The sequence below is a fragment of the Trachurus trachurus genome (genome assembly GCF_905171665.1).
Source record: "Trachurus trachurus genome assembly, chromosome: 4".
Taxonomy (NCBI): domain Eukaryota; kingdom Metazoa; phylum Chordata; class Actinopteri; order Carangiformes; family Carangidae; genus Trachurus; species Trachurus trachurus.
The window spans coordinates 15,480,952-15,500,390 of NC_139898.1; the positions used below are offsets into that span (position 1 = coordinate 15,480,952).

Consider the following 19,439-nt stretch of genomic DNA (forward strand, 5'->3'; position numbering starts at 1 on the left):
ATAGCACTCTAGCTTGGCGCCATGCTGGCGTTTAGTCATGTTAATTTACATAGTGTCCCCTGCAGGACATATTACTGTAAAGTCTCTGCTTTTGATGAGCCAGAAGTGTTGTCCCCTGCATTTTCCTGAACACCCACCAAGCATGTGCTCTGTGTGGGTCCACCTCCCAGCGACTCTAGGTGTTGACTAATCTGTTAGGACCTTATTTAGAGTCTGTTTGCATTTTTGCTCGCTTCCACAGAATTCTCTCTCTGGTGAGAGGCAGGAAAGTGTGGATAAGGTGAAGTAGCCTACTCAACGGATCCCAGCAGCTCAAGTGTTTGCCCTGTGGGGCTTTAATGAGAAGTGCATGATGGGATAAGATCATGTAGGGCTCTCATGTCTGATGACTTCAGAAATGGGGGCAGAGCTGAGTCACAGCCTTAACAGTGCATTTCTATTCCCACCATTGATTAATTTCAGATTACCTCAAATAAGGTCAAATGTAATAACTACCATTTAAGACCCCCCCACCCGCCCTCCCTTTTTTCTTTCTTCTTCTTCTTCCTCCCCTTCTCTATTCCTTCCAATATTTGTCCTGAGTCTCCTCTCCTCTGATCTTCACAGTGTTTGCCTTCTGTCGACAAAACAAACATTTAAAATAAAGTTGGTTTGCAAGGCAGACAGAGAGAAAAATCAAGTTAACCGCGTGGAGGTTTCCTCTCTTTCCTTTCCTCTGCGTTTTGCACGCCTGCTTCCCAAAAAAAAACACACACAGTTTGAGCCTAGCTGTGATCAGATAGCCAGAGAGGAGCCAAAGGAGGAAGTTGGAAGGAGGGACCAGAGTAGTGTGTGTGTGTGTGTGTGTGTGTGTGTGTGTGTGTGTGTGTGTGTGTGTGTGTGTGTGTGTGTGTGTGTGTGTGTGTGTGTGTGTGTGTGTGTGTGTGTGTGTGTGTGTGTGTGTGTGTGTGTGTGTGTGTGTGTGTGTGTAGTGAGTGAGTGAGTGAGGGAGCGGAGTGGAGCGAGGGAAGAGTGGATCCGCCGGACGCGTCCAGCTCTGTGAAATCGGAGGATTTCTTCACTTGTGGCTTCGTATCCAGGGCAAGAATGTGCGCAAAGGGACACAAGACTACAGCGGTGCCGCTCACCTGCCCGGACAAAAGTTTTTAACAACACTGTCGTGTTAAGAAAGCTACACACCTATGCTGTCACTGTCAACACAGGTAGCGCAGAGGATCCCGGAAGGGCCACTCGTAGTGCAGGTTACGAGGTTGTGTGCATAGCCTGCTGTGCGTTTATTTCCAAGGCGAGGGAGCGATCGCCGATGGACTTATTTAAAAAAGTAGTCATTCTCTTTTATACTGCTGGGTTTTGAAGTAGATCAACGGGAAGAAGATGAAGGAACTGAGGAAGAAAAAGTTGTACGTGTTGGTGGACGTGCTGTGCGTTTTAGTTGGTAAGTGAATGGACACACAAAGTACAAAACAACGTCAGCATGATCTGCCTTTATCTAGGAACTGCACTTCACTGTCAGCACGAACTTCTGATCCTACCTTTCCTTGCCAGTGTCGGTCGTGTTTTTGTGTTTTGCGCCCGTGACATAAACTTTGGGGATTCTTTTAAAAATGAGACCAGTGCGTTGTTTGTTTAACTGCATGTAAGAAAAAAAGAAAGAAAGAAAAGAAAACAGGAATGAAAGCATGTTTATTACCAGAGGAGAATCCCCCATGAGAACACAGGAGCTGGTTTATCCCTGTATATCTTTAAAAGGGGGGGAAATGAAGCCACTGCATTTCCATGCAGGAGTCCAACACCAACAGAGCAGCTCCGTCACCACGTTTATTTTTGCATATCCCAACTGGAATATTGTCCGCGCTGCTGCAATGTGATATGAACTTGTACCATATCACAATAAACAGAAGAGGAAATATCATTCTCATTCTCCTCACAGTGGCTTACTGCTTGCTATAGTCCCACTCACCAAAAAAAGAAAGAAAGAAAGAAAAAGAAGAAAAAAAGAAAAAGAAAGAAACTTTGCCGGACTTTGAGCCTGCAGGAAGTTGAATGTTTGTTTATGGAAATTTGATATGCATGTGTGAGCCCCGCTTATTTCTCATTTTCTTCAGTATTTTGTCTGCCAGGAATCCGCTCAAGAATGTACAGACTTCCCCGCACACAGTGCATTTCTCAAGATATTACTTCCACTTGTGTCCCTCACACCATTGTTTTGCATGTAAATACAGACAGGACTCATTTTCAAGGGATTATATCCATGAAAATGAATCCTATAGCCTATATCATTGCCGTGGTAACTAGAGCAGATCATTATTAGCTTTTGTCTCCTGCCCCCTCTGGCGAATGAAGAAATAATGACAAGATGGGGGGGGGGGGGGGGGAAACAATGTATTAATCCATAAATAATTATTTAATTACTTACTTAAATTGACAATACAAAATAGTGTGTATTAATAATAACAAATTGATATATTAATCCATCAATAAATGGGTGTCATTAAAAAAAAGGTACAATTTAAAGCAGGTTAATCTAAACTGATAATGGGATTTCAAGATCAAAAACTTACAACATGCTATATACCATGTAATTATGATGCCCATTAGCCTATATGAAAACAGACTTGACTTGAGTTTGCCTGCATTTGTCTGTATGTGAATCTACCAACACTGCGTATTATCTGCTCTGCATGTTACTGTCCTCCTCAAAGTCGAGTTAGTTTTCTGATAAAATCATATGTATCATAAAAACTTACAAATGTGAGAACTTATCCCTCACAAGGATTTGTTTTCAGATGCAACCCAGTCAATGATGTGCACATGTGGAATGTACCACTGTGGTGGCACACTGGTTTTTGTGTGTCAGTGCCACAAGCCTGCGACAGCCATGTGTTGCATAATGGTGTGTGTGTGTGTGGTGTTTGGCGGTGTGTTCATCCCTTGTTGTGCATCAGTTGGTGATAGCGGTGAAGCAGTGGTGGTGGGAGGATGGAGACAGGGATGACGGCTCATGCATGTGCTAATCTGCTCTGCTGTGCAGTTTTCGGCGGGCCCCCCTTCCTCAGGCTTAGAGATAATTTTTTTTCCATCTGTGTGAAGATCTACAGACTGCTGAACTTGATAAGCCTCACCATTTTGCTGTCACAAGTCTGGGATTAACGTCTGGGTTGGGTTCGGTTGGCCGGGTCTGGATAGCTGCATCCCACCCTTTTGCCTCTCCCTTTCCTTTTGCCACCCACGTCACCCACCCAAATAATCATCAAGTCAACCCCAAGCTTAGGTTGAGGTTGCCCCAGCCATATAATAACAACATGCTAGACCATGTAATTATGCTGCCCATTAGCCTATATGAAAACAGACTTGATTTGAGTTTGTCTGCATTTGTCTGTATGTGAATCTACCAACACTGCGCATTATCTGCTCTGCATGTTATCTAACAATGCTGCTTTTCTATCTGCAGCTTCAAGTGCACCGTACCGTCTACATCTCTTCAACATATTTTCATTAGAAATCTCAGAGGCCAAATAGAAGCAGCAGATTCAATCACGCAATTTTCTTTGCCATGCTTTCTGTCACCCACACCCTGCCCTGCCCAGGTCAAACTAACAACAGTTGGTGTCATATGAATAGATCTGCCTCCCACTATTTTTTTTTTTTTCAAACAATGTTCAACACAATCACTGAACCCCTCAAAGCAGAAATGTGATGCTAAATGCCTGCCTAGAGCTGAGGAGTGGTCTGTTAACATTTCATTTCAAGAGGTCTGTTGTTTTATTGGTCTTGTTTATGGCTAAGAAGCCTGTCTGATCTATCACAACAGACATTTGAGCTGTTCAAATATCTGCCTTGGTCTTGACGTTGTTGTTCATTGTAAGCTCTTGGCCTCCTTCTTTCTCCTCCATTCTTTCTTTGCTGTATCCCTCCCTCCCGCTTTCTTCCTCTGTCTGTGTAAATCTACACTCAGAGCAAATAGAAGGTGGGTGTTGGCTCAGACACAGAGAGGAAAGACCTCTCCCTGTCTGCTGCTCATGGTAGGTGCAATACTGCAGGTGCATGACATTTTAGAGTTGGAGGAGGAGCAACAGTTCGCACTGCTGTATGTGATATGAACTGTGACGTATGAGTAAGTGGTGTGACTAAATGGCCTTGGGGCAAGGCACTGGTGCCACACACACTCACACATGCATGTGTGTCGGTGTGTGCATATGTACTCTTTGTTGTGCTGCTGATTACACTGCCACAACCAGTTCTGTGAAAAGTCTATTATATGTGCAATTATAGAGACACACACACAAACACACACACAAGTATACTGCATGCAGAGGAAGCAGTTAAAGTTCCATCATGTAATTATATTTTTTAATTTGTAGCAGTAGAACTGTGCTATAAAGATGACACTGGGTTATAGTAGTAATCATTAGTTTTCTTTATGGCTCTTGTATTTCTGACCAGGGGTTTTCTTTTTATTGTGAGTTCCATGGATATAGTATCAAATACTTGCAGCCGCAGTGCTGACACAGCGTTGAGGCTGTTGGCCTCCTCCTCTCCAACTCACACCTCAAGAATAACCCAAGCGGAGTCTCTGATTCTCCTCTAAAGCATGGTTATCAGATTGCTCTCAGTGTTTTATTTTGTTATTGACTGATTCATTACCTGATACAATAGAGCTAGCCTCCCAGAGTCCCACCACAGTAACACCATCAAAACGTTATTATGTATTTCCTCTATTGTTTTCACCTGATTAGTGATGATTGTGTTTCGCCATGTTCTGTTCTTTGACCTCATTGGGTATCGGTTAGAGTTTGTTAGTGAAGCCGTGCCGCAGCTGTCTCCAGGGAGTCGGGCCTTCTCATGCGGTTGCGTTGGGAAGACTGATTGTCCTGAGTTCTCAGAGAGAGGCAGTGAAGCCTCTTGATGGGAATTGTTTTCCTCAGGAGAGCTGTGTCATGGAAACTCAAGCCCTTTTAACAAACAGGCACGTCTCCTTTGAGAAATACGAGCCTAGTGTGTTGTGGTCTTTCTTTTTCTCATTATTTTAATTGCACATGGATTTCTGCTTAACAAGTCTTTTTATCAGTCATCCTGGATGAGGACCCTTTGTCATGGTGGTTTGAGTTAAATCATGACCACATTAGCTTTCAGACATAAAAGCCGCTTTCTACAAAAGTCAGCCCAGGACACAGTTGATCTAAAAAAATTCAGTGGTGAGCTGGGAGGAATTACTTTGAATGTGTCTGAACTGCTCGACATAACTGTGATATCAGTAAATCTGCACATCTGGTACTATGTTTTTATTTTGTTATTGATGATTAGCTAAAGAAAAAAATAATATCTTACTTATCTTCTCCAATACATAAGACTATGAGAATCTTCTCCAGACTGCTTTGCATCCCAAGTAGGTACAGCCTGCTTTTTTCACAGTCTCACAGTGTCATTTAATGGTTTTGACTGATGGACAGGTTGGAGAGGCACCTTCTTGCATGTTTTATTCTTTCCAGTAAAGCTAGTGAGGGATCAAGAGGGAGACCTAATTCAGGAGGAGCAAGAAGCACAGTTCACATTATGACTCACTAGGATTTGTCATAAAGTGTGATCCGGAAAAACTAACAGAAACATTAATACGCCTCACTTATGTACAGTAGTTCAACTGGACTGTAGATTTGCCATTGATATTCAGATGTTTCAACATGAAAATGCAGCTTTGCATTCAGGGAATTTTCAGAAAAGCTCCGCACTATTCAGGATAGTTGGACACTTGAACTCCTCCTGCAGGCCTTTTATGGTTTAGGTTTAAACCTGTGTGGCCTACTTCTTTGAACTCCTCCAAACCCAGACTCTTTGATTGCCAACCCAGATTTAGCTTTCCCTCCCACCATCCTTCCAACCCTCGCCTGCCACTCTGTCTCCTTCTGCACTACTTGGAGCTAAGCATGCGTAAATGATGGACGGAGTGAAACAGCGGGATTAAGAATAAAGAATGGGCCGCAGCAGCAGCAGGATTTGGTGTGACTGGTGAAGTTGGGCGTTCCTCATGTGAATTAGAATTCCAGAGGCCAGCGCCGGCGGAGGTTGTAGGCTCAGCACATACCTTCCACATTAGTCAGTCCAGCTTGGGGTGACAGTCAGGAAGAGGGCGTGTTTAGTTGTTTTGTTACTCAAGTCATCTTTGAAAAGGTCTGTAACATCACCTGTTTTGGTCTGTTGTAGAAGTTTGGTGGCATGAGTTTGTTGCACTTTTCAACAAATCATGTTTTTGAAGCAGAGGGATGAAACAAAAGAGAGGGGAAGGGGGAAAAAAAGTGGAAACGGTGACTGTAGCTGAGAGGAAAAATGTCTGCCTCTACAGTCATCTATAGTGGTAGAAAAGAGAGAGCTGGAGACTGAGTCAGCAAAGGAGGCTTAAGAGTGACACATAGATGAAAAATAAAGCGGCGAAATGCGGTGTTAATGTGAGAGGATACGAGAGCCATCGAGAGAAGGAAAAGCTGGATCAGAAAAGGGAGAAAATACACAAGAGGAAGAAGAAATTCGCTGAGTGGCCTTCATGTTGGAAAGATGAGAAATGAGAGTGGAAGAAATTAGATGGAAGGGTGTTCTGGCAAATGTTCCAGCTGTGACCCTGAGGGAAAGTTTTATACCAAGCAGGGCAGCCCTGGGGCATGAGAACACCCCTCTCACACCACATACACACTCTTCACATGCCTTGAAAATGTGCATAATGAAAACCCATGTGTATGTTTTACAAATGGAGGAACGTAATTGTGCATCCATGTGGTTCTGCAGGTGCAGCAGGTTATGTCAGAGAAACCAGGGCAAGTAGGTGTGAGGTACTCTCAAACTATGGGAGCAACTTTTAAATGATTCTGACAAATCAAGTCAAGGCGTCGACCTGTCTGTAGTGGAAAAATAGACTACACGCAAAATGTAAAAAAGCCAGAGAAGCTGAGACGCAATAACAGAAGCAGAGAGAAGACGGGCCTCGAGTCTCAGCCTCAGAGTGCTATTGTGGTCCAAATGGTCCCTGCATAATTGCACATCTGCCAGCTAAATAAAGCACCATCCCATTGAGGCCTCTATATTTACAACAGAAGGAGAAGTGTGTGGGAGGACGCTGCAAACATGAGAATGACAGACAGGAAGATGGAGCTGCAGAGAGATGAATGAATGACTTTGAATAAGAGAGAGAAAAAAATTGAGGAGGATGTGAATCAGCAGTGGTGCAAAACTCTTCTTACACTGGCATCTTTGTTTCTCAGTAGGGTTTCAATTAATGCTAAAATCTCCCATGATGCTTCTCTGACTGTTTTCTTCTTCAGACCCTCTTTGACACGCAGTCATGGAGGATTACTCATCTGTCTGTTACGCTAATGCCCATTTCATCATGAGAAAGCCACTGCATGTGGAGTGTGCTAATTTGCAGCCAGACAACTGACAACCCTTAAACTTCGCAAAATGGAACTGAAGCCTCATAAATGGGTCTACCTTAATCTGAAACAGGAAAGCTCCAGCTTTGCATCCTGCTTCTTCAAACAGGCTCCCATTAGGGGTTCAGGCAGGAGATTTTCTGACTGACCACTGGAGATTAACTTCCTGGCTACATTCCAAACTGGCAGCATTTTCTGCAACTCCATCCATAGCAGCAGGTGCTATAGCAAAAGGGTTCTCCTGTTTCCCAAGCAAGAACCTCAACCTTTCCTCCACATATTTGTTCTTCTTTCTCGCCAGAAAAATCCACCCAAGGTGTCCGAGTTTAGCTCAAGTCGGAGCTCAGTCTTTAAGAGGAGACGGCTCTGAAGCAGAGTCAGTTTGGGTTGTGGGGTTGTCTTGTGGTATCCCGGAGACCTATTTTGTCTGCAGTTGGATTTATTTTTGCCTGTAAGCACTATGTGTATTTGTGTGTCGGCTTTCCAAGAGAGTGGCTGGTTTGTTGCTTTCAGATAGAAACACTGATCATAACACACACACACAGACACACACACACACTCCTCAGGATGTACCATTCGTTCTGCCCATTACGGCAGTCCAGAGTTTTTACATCATTTCATTTCAGCACTTTTATTTTCATCCAAACTTGTAATTTATGAGCAACAAGTTAAAGTCAGATGTCGGCTGAATTAGTGCTTCATTTATGAATACAGAAATGAAAAATTCATACCTTTCTTTTTACGAGCCAGGAGAGGGTTGTTTTAAGGCGAGGTGCCCTGACTTCACTCAGTACGTGAACTTAACTGTGTGGCAAAGTGGTAAAATCCGGGTTTGGCTATGAGAATTTAGGAAGCTAAAGAAAACTATAAAAAACATATGGCCAAACTGATGAATACATGATACTTGAGATTTCACTGTTGCAAAAAGGACGTATACTGGCGCTTCTCTTTGAAGCTGTTCACTTAATTTTTCTGCCACTTCACTGTGATTAATGGCCCCGCTCTGGCAAGTGTTAAAAGCTTCATAAAACAGTTTGAAGTTACAATACTATGTGACTCCAGTGCAAAAACAATTAAGTCCCTCTGCTGCTTTAAAGTGACATTTACCATGCTTTATTGAAATAAACAAACATTCTCCTCGGTTTTGTCCAAGTCAATCTTACAGAAATCTAAAAATCTTTTTAATGCTAAATACAACATGGCATGTTGAACTGTATTTTTTTCAGACAATTGGCTGTGTATACATTTCAGTTGTGTCCGTACAGAGTCTAGAGATGTTGAAAACGATATTTTGAAGATACTTCAGGTTGATCACTGAAAGCAAGCGTGCAGAGATTTAAGAATTTCATGACTTACTCTCTCTTTGCAATTGCTCAATTAAAAAAAAAAAAGAGAGATTCTCAGTCCTTGATAGAATATATTAGAACCTTGAAGTACTTGTCACAGTAATATAATGAAACCCTGAGTGCAACCATTTGTCAGGAATGGTAAACCAGCAGCAGTGGACTCTTGACATACTGCTCTGTTCTTGACAGCTGGAAGCAGGATGCAGGATACAGATGCTGAAGCTGCCACCACCAAAAGCCACATCAGTAAATCCCTATCGGGGTGCTCCCACGAGGCCCCTGAGACAGGATGTCAGATGTTAAATACAAGAGATCCTATATAGTGCTGTGGTTTTCACAAACGGGATTCTGCTGGTTCCAAGAGAAAAATATGTGGAATAAATCTTTATATTCCCTGCTTCACCATATCCTGACATGGCAGGCAGATGTGTAAACAGGGAATCATGGAGAGAGGTGTCAGGCAGCTGCTGTTGCAAGTTACAAAAGGAAACATCGCACGCTGATGATGGTTCTAAACAGCAGCAAAGGATAATGGTTGATGTATTAACATAATAACTCCCCTCCAGCCATTCTGTAATCACTTTGCATAAAGTGTGTGAGCAACATTCCTGAGTTTGAATGCCGCTTGTTAACTGATATGTACACGACATGTCACCTTTCAATTTTGGGCACAGTGTAGATGCGTTGAAACTTGCCGGTGGCCCACATGTCTCCCAGTCAGACAGTTGAAGTTTTGCATTTATAGTTCAAATATTGTAGTTGGGAAGTGATTCCTCCTCTCTCTTTTTATGGACACAGTGGTGAAATGAATGAGCTATATCTCTATATGCATTCTCTTCTTCCTTGTTTAAACCCAGCTCATCCAAGGTCGGGTCACCAGGTGCTCATGCAAGATGATATGTTTATCCTACACAGCCCTATTGTGTATTCTCTTCTAAAAACACAAAGCTTCTGTTCTGCAGCTGTACTTCCCTCACCGAGCCAATGAGTCTTTGTCTTTATAGTGTCTGTGAGGAACATGTGTGCAGTTGGCATGTCACAAAACAATGTCTGTCCTCATCTGGTGCAGTGCATGACACTGCGTGGCATTGTGTAGGAGTGATGTTGTATTGTTTATTGTGAATTTCAGTGTTAATAAGGGGAATCTCTTGGCTTGATTTTTTTGAATTACTGTAGAGATTATTACAACCCTATTGGAAATATGTTTTATTCTCTCATTTAGTGTCCTACATTTAAACTTGTTTTACATCCACCATGCTTTTTTACCAATCTGCTCTGTGTTTAAAATATTTTTCCCCTCCTACATTTACAGTAGGTTGTTGTTCCATATCTGTCATGAGAGGTTTCTGGTTGGAGTTAAACCCAGACTGTTCACCTCAGCTTAATCCTGATCCACCGTCCAGTTGTATATTTTCCCTTAGTCTCAGTCTCCAGTACATGTGGACTCTTAGGTCTCTTATAAGTCAGTCTCACTGGAAGTCCTCCTGGAATTATGTCAGCTGCAGACATTTTTTTGAAAGAATGGGAGGAGTGCACTGCTCATTTACACTGAAATATAATACTATTGGTGAGCACGGTGCTTTCCACTACTGTTTTTCTTGCATTTAGTATGCGGCTGTATGGCATTTCCATAGTGGCCCCAAGGACGTGTGTGTATGTGCATTTTCTTCTGAGCACCAGCGTTCTTTCCAATTGTTCCCAGTGAGGAGAAAGCACATGCAGATGCCTGGAGACAAAGGTGTTGCAGCCAGCTTCAAGTTGAAAATCTCTGAGTTTTTCAGAAAGACATTAGGGTCCTCTCTGTACCTCCTTTAGAGGAGAGGAGAGATCATTCAGTTGGGTGGGGCAAGTCACCTTGGTAACCAAGAAAATGGAGGAGAGGTTTACTTTGGCTCTTTTATCTACCAAAAGAGAGAGGGGAAAAACACACTTTTTTTTTGACAAAGCGTGTCCTTAGAAAAAAAGGCAATATCATACACGCCCAGACTGTCTGACTGCTATAATGGTGGTGGACGTCAGGGTGGAGGATACTACATTCCTAACAGGGGCTGCAACTCCTTATTTTTTCATCACTTCATCATTTCAACCATTAATTATCGAAGCTATTCTGACTACTCTTAAATATCAAATAAAGATAACATTTCCATCACAGGCTACCAGATCTTAAATCTTCTGACAATCACTGATGCCACCAAAGTCAGAATCTACAGTGATATGTTGCCTAATGGAGAAAATCTACTAAATTTTCACATTCTCACTTAACATGATTGAAATAGCAAAAATAATTTCTACTCTGAATGATTATTCAACTGAACTGAGTACAGTTGATTGAACAATAGAAGTTTTTAGTTATTTCGAGGCAAAACCACCCGGATTCACTTTTTGACTTGTCAGTCAGTCATTGTCATTAAAAGGTAATGACACTGACTATTACTTACAGCCTAAATTGGATAATTTATTAATTAACTCATTATTTTTGCCACTGCTTTACTTTTTCAACGGTCTAAGGTTGGACGAATCACCTCTGGCTTTGCAGCTGTGTAAATTTGGTTTTTCTCCCACATCCTGTGTCTGCCTAGAGTCGCAGTCTAGCCCAAATCTCTTTATTATGAAACCGCCTCCATTTTAGCCTTGAACAGGGGAAGTGAAAGGTCAGGTTGGACTGCAAAGGGGGTTACTACAGTAAAAATGGAAAATAAATATAAAAAGGTCCAGTGTGACTTCTTAAACCTCTCCTGTAGTATAGTCCACTTCTGTTTATAGGCAGTAGGTGACTTCAAAGAGGAAGAGCAAGAGAGCATCTGAAAAATGCATTAGCTCGTGTTTATACCTAGTTCAGAATACGATTAGCTTTATTTATTTGTTTCAGAAAGTTTTATGCTACCCCTATACACACTAGTGAAGGGTGTTTGTTGGTGTCTTAGAGAGAGAGTAAAGAGGGAATGTGAAAGAGTCAGTATTTCTGGGACAGAGGTTTGTGAATGTCTCAAGGACACTATTCGTGCTCTCAGGAACCTTGCATTGCTATGTTTGGTCTTATTTTTGCACATAACCACATCATTCAAAAGAGTTATGTATGTTGTGTTTGTAATAATTTGTGTACAGTGGAAGTGTTTGCTCAATCCATGTGTGATGTGTAACTTTACATATGCCTGTGCATGCCTGTATGTATAAATCCGATTTTCCACTGTTTATTTTTGTAATTCCTTACTGTGCATTTCTACCTTGACATTTAACTACTGAATGTTTTCTTTCTCCTTGTGGGTTGTTTCATCATTGTGATTTTAGACCTTGAGGTCCAGGGAGAGAGAAAACAATTTAGTTATCTCTAAATGTTAGAGAAATGTTTTCACTTCCCAACTTAGGAACTGATGTAATGTCTGAAAACCTGTAGAAAAAGAGACAAATGTTATTCCTCACATTTTTCTCCTCAAATATCTCAGCCCCATTAACTTGGATAATCTAGTTTCTGGTCTTGGCAATCATCAAGCTTCAGATATTACTCTCAAAACCCCAAAGCACTGTTTCTCCATATATAGTGAACATTCACTTAACTTCATTTCTGATCTCACTCTTTCTGTTATTTCACTACAGCGGCGCTGCCCTTCATCATTATGACCATTGTGTACAAGCCTTATCAAAGGGGTGTTTACTGTGACGATGAGAGCATCATGTATCCCCTCAAGCCAGACACCATCACCCATGGCATGCTTGCAGCAGTCACCATCTCCTGCACTGTCATCATTGTAAGTTTTACAAAGAACATCAATGCCCTTTCTATTTTTTCACAGAGTTAAATTCCTTTTTTCGTAAGTCTAGCCAAAATCACAGAAAGTTTACAGGATTTCTCTCATTTAACAACACTCTGTGCTGTTTGCTCAATTGCTAAATAGATTTTGAAAACGGGGTGTTGATGTATAATGTCACTGCTCTTCTTCTTCCCTCAGATCTCCTCTGGAGAGGCCTATCTGGTTTACAGCAAGAGGATTTACTCTAATTCAGACTTCAACCAGTATGTAGCAGCACTCTACAAGGTAGTGGGCACCTTCTTGTTTGGAGCATCTGTCAGCCAGTCGCTGACCGACCTTGCCAAGTACACTATCGGCCGCCCGAGGCCTAACTTCATGGCTGTATGTGCTGCTAAGACCTGCACGGGATACATGCCAGTGATCAACTGCACTGGTGCCCCACTAGATGTCACAGAGTCCAGGTAGGAGGAGGAGAACTGGGTGTTATACAAGGAACATTGTGCATAGAGAGGAATATATGTTTTTAAAAATGACTATAAAATGTAAGGCAGTAACATTTGCTTCTTTGTCTTTTCCAGATTGTCCTTCTACTCTGGTCACTCCTCTTTTGGAATGTATTGCATGCTCTTTCTTGCAGTAAGTACAAGCCTCAATCCATCTCTGAAAGTCCTAAATTACAATGCAAATATGCCTCTCTATGTACAGTAAACAAGGAAATGTCTCCATGAAAATATCTGTGTGAATCAGGCCTGGCAGGCCTCTGGTGGGCTCAGCTGAGCACATGATCATACGTTTGAATCTGTGCTCGAGGGCTAATTTTTGAGGACATGAAAAAGCTCACAACGTCACTTTATGCCTGTGGACACAGAAAGGACAAAGCAAGAGTTCAGAGGAAGAATGTGAATATGTGAGAGGGATGATCTGGAGGCCTTTGCTGCCTTTTTCCCAGAAATGATGAAGGCGAAGCATGTGCTGTGTTCTGTCTTCCAGGTTTATCCAGTTCATTACACTTGGCCTCATCTCCTTCTGTTAAAAGCCAGGCACCAGTGCTAGACAGCAAGTTTCAAGAGGCCAAGCAAAGCAGCATTGTTCAGCTCAAAGAAAACAGAATCTCTCCAGCAAGAGTACAGCCCTGTCAGTGGTTCAGCTTGCACACCAGGCAAATACTGAAAACAAACAGGGCTAAGCTGTGATATCCAGACCGAGTCCTGCACTGCTGAAAAAAGTCTCCTGCCATGTTTAGTGGAGAGTGTGGCCGTGTGGCAGGGGGACTGTGGTGTGATGCCAAATTTTGCACCTTCGACAGTAACCTAGCAGAAGCCGAGAGTAGTCTGAGCTGTTGCCAGGTTCATAATTTTTTGGCATCTGCTGCCTACCGGTAAAAAAGAAAGGGTGTTTCAGTCCAGAGCGGACATAAATAAGACTTGGCTAATACTCAGCACCTTTTTACACTTAAATCCAATTTGAGACATACCAGCCACCGTTTCTGACACAAACTCATGCTCCGAATAAAAAGGCTTTTATTATAGGTGTCTGGAGTAAGATACCATCTGCCCTGAAACCTGATAGTACAGCAGACTATGCATTTAAGCAAATATAGAGACTGCAAAACACACTTTCGATAACTTCATGAGGTCATATCACTGTGAATGTCAATGCAAATATATGCTGAGCTCCCTCTTTTCTTCCTTCCTCTTCCCCTCCCCAAACAATCTACCACCCTCTGCTCTTCTTTTTCTCTAATCCCCACTCCAGCTTTATGTGCAGGCGAGGCTCGTGGCTAAGTGGGCCAGACTTCTTCGGCCTACCATCCAGTTCTTCCTGGTGGCCTTCGCAGTGTATGTGGGTTACACCCGAGTCTCTGATTACAAGCACCACTGGAGCGATGTGTTGGTGGGGCTGCTGCAGGGAGCACTTGTTGCTGTACTCAACGTGAGTATCCAAGACAATTTCACTGAAGGACGGCTCTGCAAAATTTGAGTTTCAATGTGATACTTTCATAACATCAGGACAGTTGGTTTTGAATGTTTAAAAACATCTGTATCAAGTAGTGAGCAGCTGTGAACAATATGAAGACTTAATTTGTGGTCATTTAGAGCATACATTTTTATACGAATAAACAACAACATCATCATCATACGCTTTTATCTAAAACACTAAACACCATTTCATTTGACTTTCTTTTTTTTTTTACTGTGATTCCATTTCATTTGACTTTTTTTTTTTACTGTGATTCATTTCCACTCTCATACCTGTTTACATTTTAACTTAGCCCTGTGGTTTCAGGTTTTAGGAAAATTAAACATGGGTGGGACTTATACGGATCATAAGAATGACATTTAATGGATATTTTACTATTAACACCACTCAGCTTCAAAGCAGAACAGCTCCTAATGAATCCATGTTTCAGCTCTATGTCATTCTCACAGAAGAAAAATGTATATGGACAGAAAGTATGAGGAGAGTGAAGTGTGACAGCACCGGCGTGTGACTTGACACAAACCCACACACTTACACTGGCAGGTTCTCAGGCAATAAGTCCATTCTCTCCACCTCATCCAGCTGGGCTTCTTTATTGTTTGGCCCCTTCCCTGTTTTGATTGAACCACTGTCAGCACCGCCTTGTGGAAATTCTGGACTGGTGTAGTGTGTGCGTGTGTGTGTGTGTACGTGTGTGTGAATGTGTGTGTCTTCTTGTATGATTAATTGGGAAGTCAGCCCGCACTTTGGCCTTCACAGTGCTGTGTGCAATTAGAGACCCTCCTGGGCATAGTGTTTTATGGCCTTTAGGGCTTGTGCCTGCTTTCTGTGTGTTCCTCTCAGATGTGCATGAGTGTGTGTAAGTGTTGGTGTGTCACTTAACAGCTGTGCACAGACCTGTCCAGACATATTTAATCAGAGTTTCCAGCCCTGCCCTTACCTCCTCTGTATCCCTCACATGCTGACAGTCCAATCTCTGTGGGAAAATTATCCCCTGGGTGACCAAAACTAACCTCTCCTCTCCTCTGCAGGTGCGCTTTGTGTCAGACTTCTTTAAGAAGCGTCCTCCACGTTGCACTAGGCAGGAAGCAGCTGATAGCGAAGAGCCAGAGAGGAAACCCAGCCTGCAGATCACAGATTCTGAGCACACCAACCATTACAACTATCACCACAATCCTGGCCCTGTGTGATAGTGGGGCTGGCACTGGGGAACAAAGGCTGCAGCCTGCAGACCCCAAACCTGTGTGATAGGGTCTAACCCAGGGGCTTCAACCTTGATTGTGCAGTTGATGGTGTTTAGTTTAGGGAATAACCTGCGGACTCTGTAGGCTGGTCACTGTAGGCTTCTGATGGTAAGTGAGACAGCCTATAACTATGAAATGTCAATTTTGAGTGTCTGTATAAGTGCTGGTTTACAGCCAGCCCTTTGTATTTCTGTTTGAAAGGAGAAGGGAATTAAGTCATGTGGTCTGTAGCTTGCAGCCTGCAAGCCCCCAGCTCTCCCTCTATATGTCAACCACTCACACTCCCACCTGCTCCCCAACCACTGGACTGACTGAGGGCGCTGCATCCCATTGCAAGGTCTCTGAGCCCCCTCTCAAAGACACCATGATGACCTCCTTTTCTCCTGTAAGAGAGAGAGGAGCATATTGTTTTTGACATCGTTGTTGATGTTAAAGTGTATTTACTTAAGGCTGCATTAAGCGAAAAACTCCAAACTTACAGCAACAAAGGTATGAATACCTGTTGCCTTATGAAGGGCTAATGTTTTAGCAAACAAGTAGCAACACAGAAGCAGAGAAGTTAGGGCAGGCCAATTGCAGTCCTTCTCTGGCCATCTGATGAATGTAAGTCTCATATTCACTTTTTTCTGCCTGTATTGGCCCACTAATTTGCTCTTCTGGGCTTGGTTTCACTTACTTTACCAGTCACTAATCTTTACCATATTGCTGAAATAGCTAGAACAGCTGCTCACTTTTATATATTGTGTCAGTAAATTAGTTGGATTATGGTGAACAGAAACGACAATCTGGAAGTGCCTGAAAAGCATAGTGATCTGGGATAGGATGATCTGGTTGTTGATTCACAGTGGGATTAGCAGTACTAGTGACTCTTTTTACATTACTATCAAATATATCGCTTAATGGAGCTTTAATGTGTTTTGTATGTTTTTAAGTTTTTATGTACAGTTTAATTTAGTCAGTTTTTAGTGCACCTTAAGCTGGTTACACGTTTGAAAATGGTTGCAAATCATAAAAAAATTGAAGTTGTTTATTTTTCTTTTCCATAGAGCCAGGCTCACAGACTAAAAGTGTCAGCTATAGGCCATCCCAAAGCTGCTTTGAAAGGAGATATATGTCAATGGGAGCGACATTCCACACTTACAAGCAATATTCAAACATAATCCTTTGATCTGTACTTAGCTGGCAACACATTCCTGTCATGTTTCGTAACTGCCACACAAACAGGTCTGGGTATCCTACTAGTACAAACAATAGGATGTTTTTCAAGTGTTCCCTCGAGTCACTATCAAGCCTTAGTCATGAGTAGTCTAACAGCGATGTTATCTCCCAGCAGTTGCTCTTCATTCTTAGTATCCTTAAGTAATTAGCATGCCACTGCTCAAGCTAAGATAAGTGTCTGACTTATCTGAGTCTTGTAGGGCAAAACAGTCTGTGGGTTAGAGTGACCATCAACAATCTTGATGCTTTACAAAATGTACAAATTTAATTGTGGAGTTTGTGATTGATTCATGTTTCCCCTGTGTATAATGGACTGCAGAAGTAGAAACCATTGATGCAGATAACTTTAATTTCTGTTGGACTTTAATGTGTCATACCACTACATAATACTACGCAGACTGCCAGTCGATCATTAAGAATTTTTTTTCCTCTTTGTTTTATGTTTTGTTTTTTCAAAAAAAAAAAAACATTTTTCCTGTCTTATTGTGTGTTTGTTTTTGTTTCTCAAATAACAGTAATCAAAGAAGGATGAGACAACCATTTTGAAAATGGTGTTTAATTTATTTTAACTACAAGGAGTTCTATATTAACTCTAATAAGGTTGGAATTGCCAGCGCTGTTAAGGTTTTTGTGCAATCACCCCTGCTTGCCACTATGAGCCACAAATACTGTACTATGTACTATCTACTAATGCTATGTGACATGTTTCATGTTCTGTGAAGGATGTGAATATATATGAATATACTTGTTTGGTTTTTTTCACATGTAGGTAAGTTGTAATTTCACCTGTACAGTGTGCTTTGGCCTGTGCCTTTAGACTGGTGCCTATTTGCATTGCCACACAGACGGATCCAATTCCAGGACCAAACATAAGCCAGATGCCTTGGCAGAGCTTTTAAAGGGCTGTTGTAATGATAAAAGGTTACATACCAACTGTGTTTTTGAAGTTAGTAACACAGCTCCATTCCCACTTCAAAGAATCTCTATGGTCCCTTTCCCCTTCCTGTGTTGATAGATGGGGTTAATTTTTGAATAAGATCTCCTGTACAGTTCTTGTACAGCATGTAGACCCCTGGAGGACTGACAACAGATCAGACAGACCTCAAATTTGATAGAGGGGAGACGGGAAGACTGAGGGAATCTCACCTGGTATTGATTGTGAGGCCCTGCAGCAGAACTGGGTCTAGAGGTGGGGGTGTGGGGTATCCCATAGTGAACCTTGGTCCCTGGGGACTTCTACACATTTAAAACACAGATTTACAACGAGAAACAGCTGGAATTGGTTGCGGTGAAGTGGCGTGCAAACCCCCTTACCCTGCTCCTTGCATTTAAATCATCTGTGCTTTACTGCAGCCAGACTAATGGCCCAAATGAGGATGAGGATGTAGAAACGTCATGGCACTTGATTACCCCTCTAGTTTTGTGGAAACCAAGGTTTTCAGCTGGTAATGTTGGCTTCCATGTGTTTTATGCTTTACTGGATTAGTGCTTCAGAATGGGCACTGGTCAGCCAAACTTTTGTTAATATGTCAATTTTTATGGTTCATGTTGTGTTTGCTTTTGTGCATAGATTATATCGATAGTCTCTAAATCAGAGAATTTTAAATAAAGATATAATCTGCATTCATTTATATTGTTTGTTTTAATATATAAATTTGACATTGTCAATTTTAATGACACGATTACATAAGGCCTTCTAAATTGTTTCAAAGATTTAAGCACAGTATTTGATTCCTGAATTGAATTATTGCAGCATCAAGATTTCATGATGTTCTTGGCAAGCTAACTGTGGTCTTGATTGTCGGCAATTTTTCATTGGAATGATGCAAAATAAAAATCCTTTATCTCCCGTACAAAGGTCAACACATTTCAGCCGAGTTCTGGAACAGGGTGTGGAAGGTACCATTAATTTAATTCAGTCAGAATAATAATGACAGAAACCTGATAACAAGTCAGTTTGCTCGTAGTGGCAAAAAACAAGAAGATTTTCACTTCAAGTGCTGTTTTACCATGTAAAAAGACTTAAGATATGCATCTTTAAATGACTGCTTGTGCTCGAGTACAATGGAAGTGAGAGGAATTTAGTTTGTGGTGCTAAAGACACATTAAAATTCCTCAGTAAAATTAACTTCCAGAAACAGTGTTTGTGTTAACACAGGTACTGAACACATTTTTTTCCCTCTTAATTGACCGTATTATTTCTTTAGTTCCATAATATTTTCAGTTTTATTTACAAATGGCGACTCTATTCTCTATACTCTCTGTTCAATGATCAGCCTAAGCATGATCGGCCATTCGGGAGGGATTAATCAAGGCTTCCACATAATCAAGCACAGATATTTTGGACAAAATAAACATGGGGACATTTGTAGATGTTATGTATAACCCACTGTCATCCCTCATTGAAAACAATATTACTCACTCGCTTGTTTGCTTTTGACTTTTGACTTTGACTTGACTTGTTGTGAAACCTCTGCATGCGTGGGA

General features: G+C 41.8%; 1 protein-coding gene across 1 annotated transcript; it reads left to right on the plus strand.

The window, feature by feature from the left end:
• The first annotated feature begins 996 nt into the window (after positions 1-996).
• Positions 997-18,491, plus strand: plpp2b (phospholipid phosphatase 2b). Its single transcript, XM_083970498.1, has 7 exons — positions 997-1,202; positions 1,357-1,435; positions 12,356-12,507; positions 12,709-12,971; positions 13,089-13,146; positions 14,266-14,442; positions 15,522-18,491. Exons 2-7 carry the CDS (start codon positions 1,375-1,377, stop codon positions 15,678-15,680), a joined length of 870 nt encoding a protein of 289 aa, XP_083826624.1. The 5' UTR covers positions 997-1,202; positions 1,357-1,374; the 3' UTR covers positions 15,681-18,491.
• The last annotated feature ends 948 nt before the right edge of the window (positions 18,492-19,439 follow it).

Bases quoted from the DNA above. Each gene is read 5' to 3' on its own strand.
- plpp2b (XM_083970498.1), top strand. From the start codon at position 1,375: ATGAAGGAACTGAGGAAGAAAAAGTTGTACGTGTTGGTGGACGTGCTG. The intron at 12,972-13,088 runs GTAGGAGGAGGA...TGTCTTTTCCAG, and splicing joins CTAGATGTCACAGAGTCCAG to ATTGTCCTTCTACTCTGGTC. The intron at 13,147-14,265 runs GTAAGTACAAGC...TCCCCACTCCAG, and splicing joins ATTGCATGCTCTTTCTTGCA to CTTTATGTGCAGGCGAGGCT.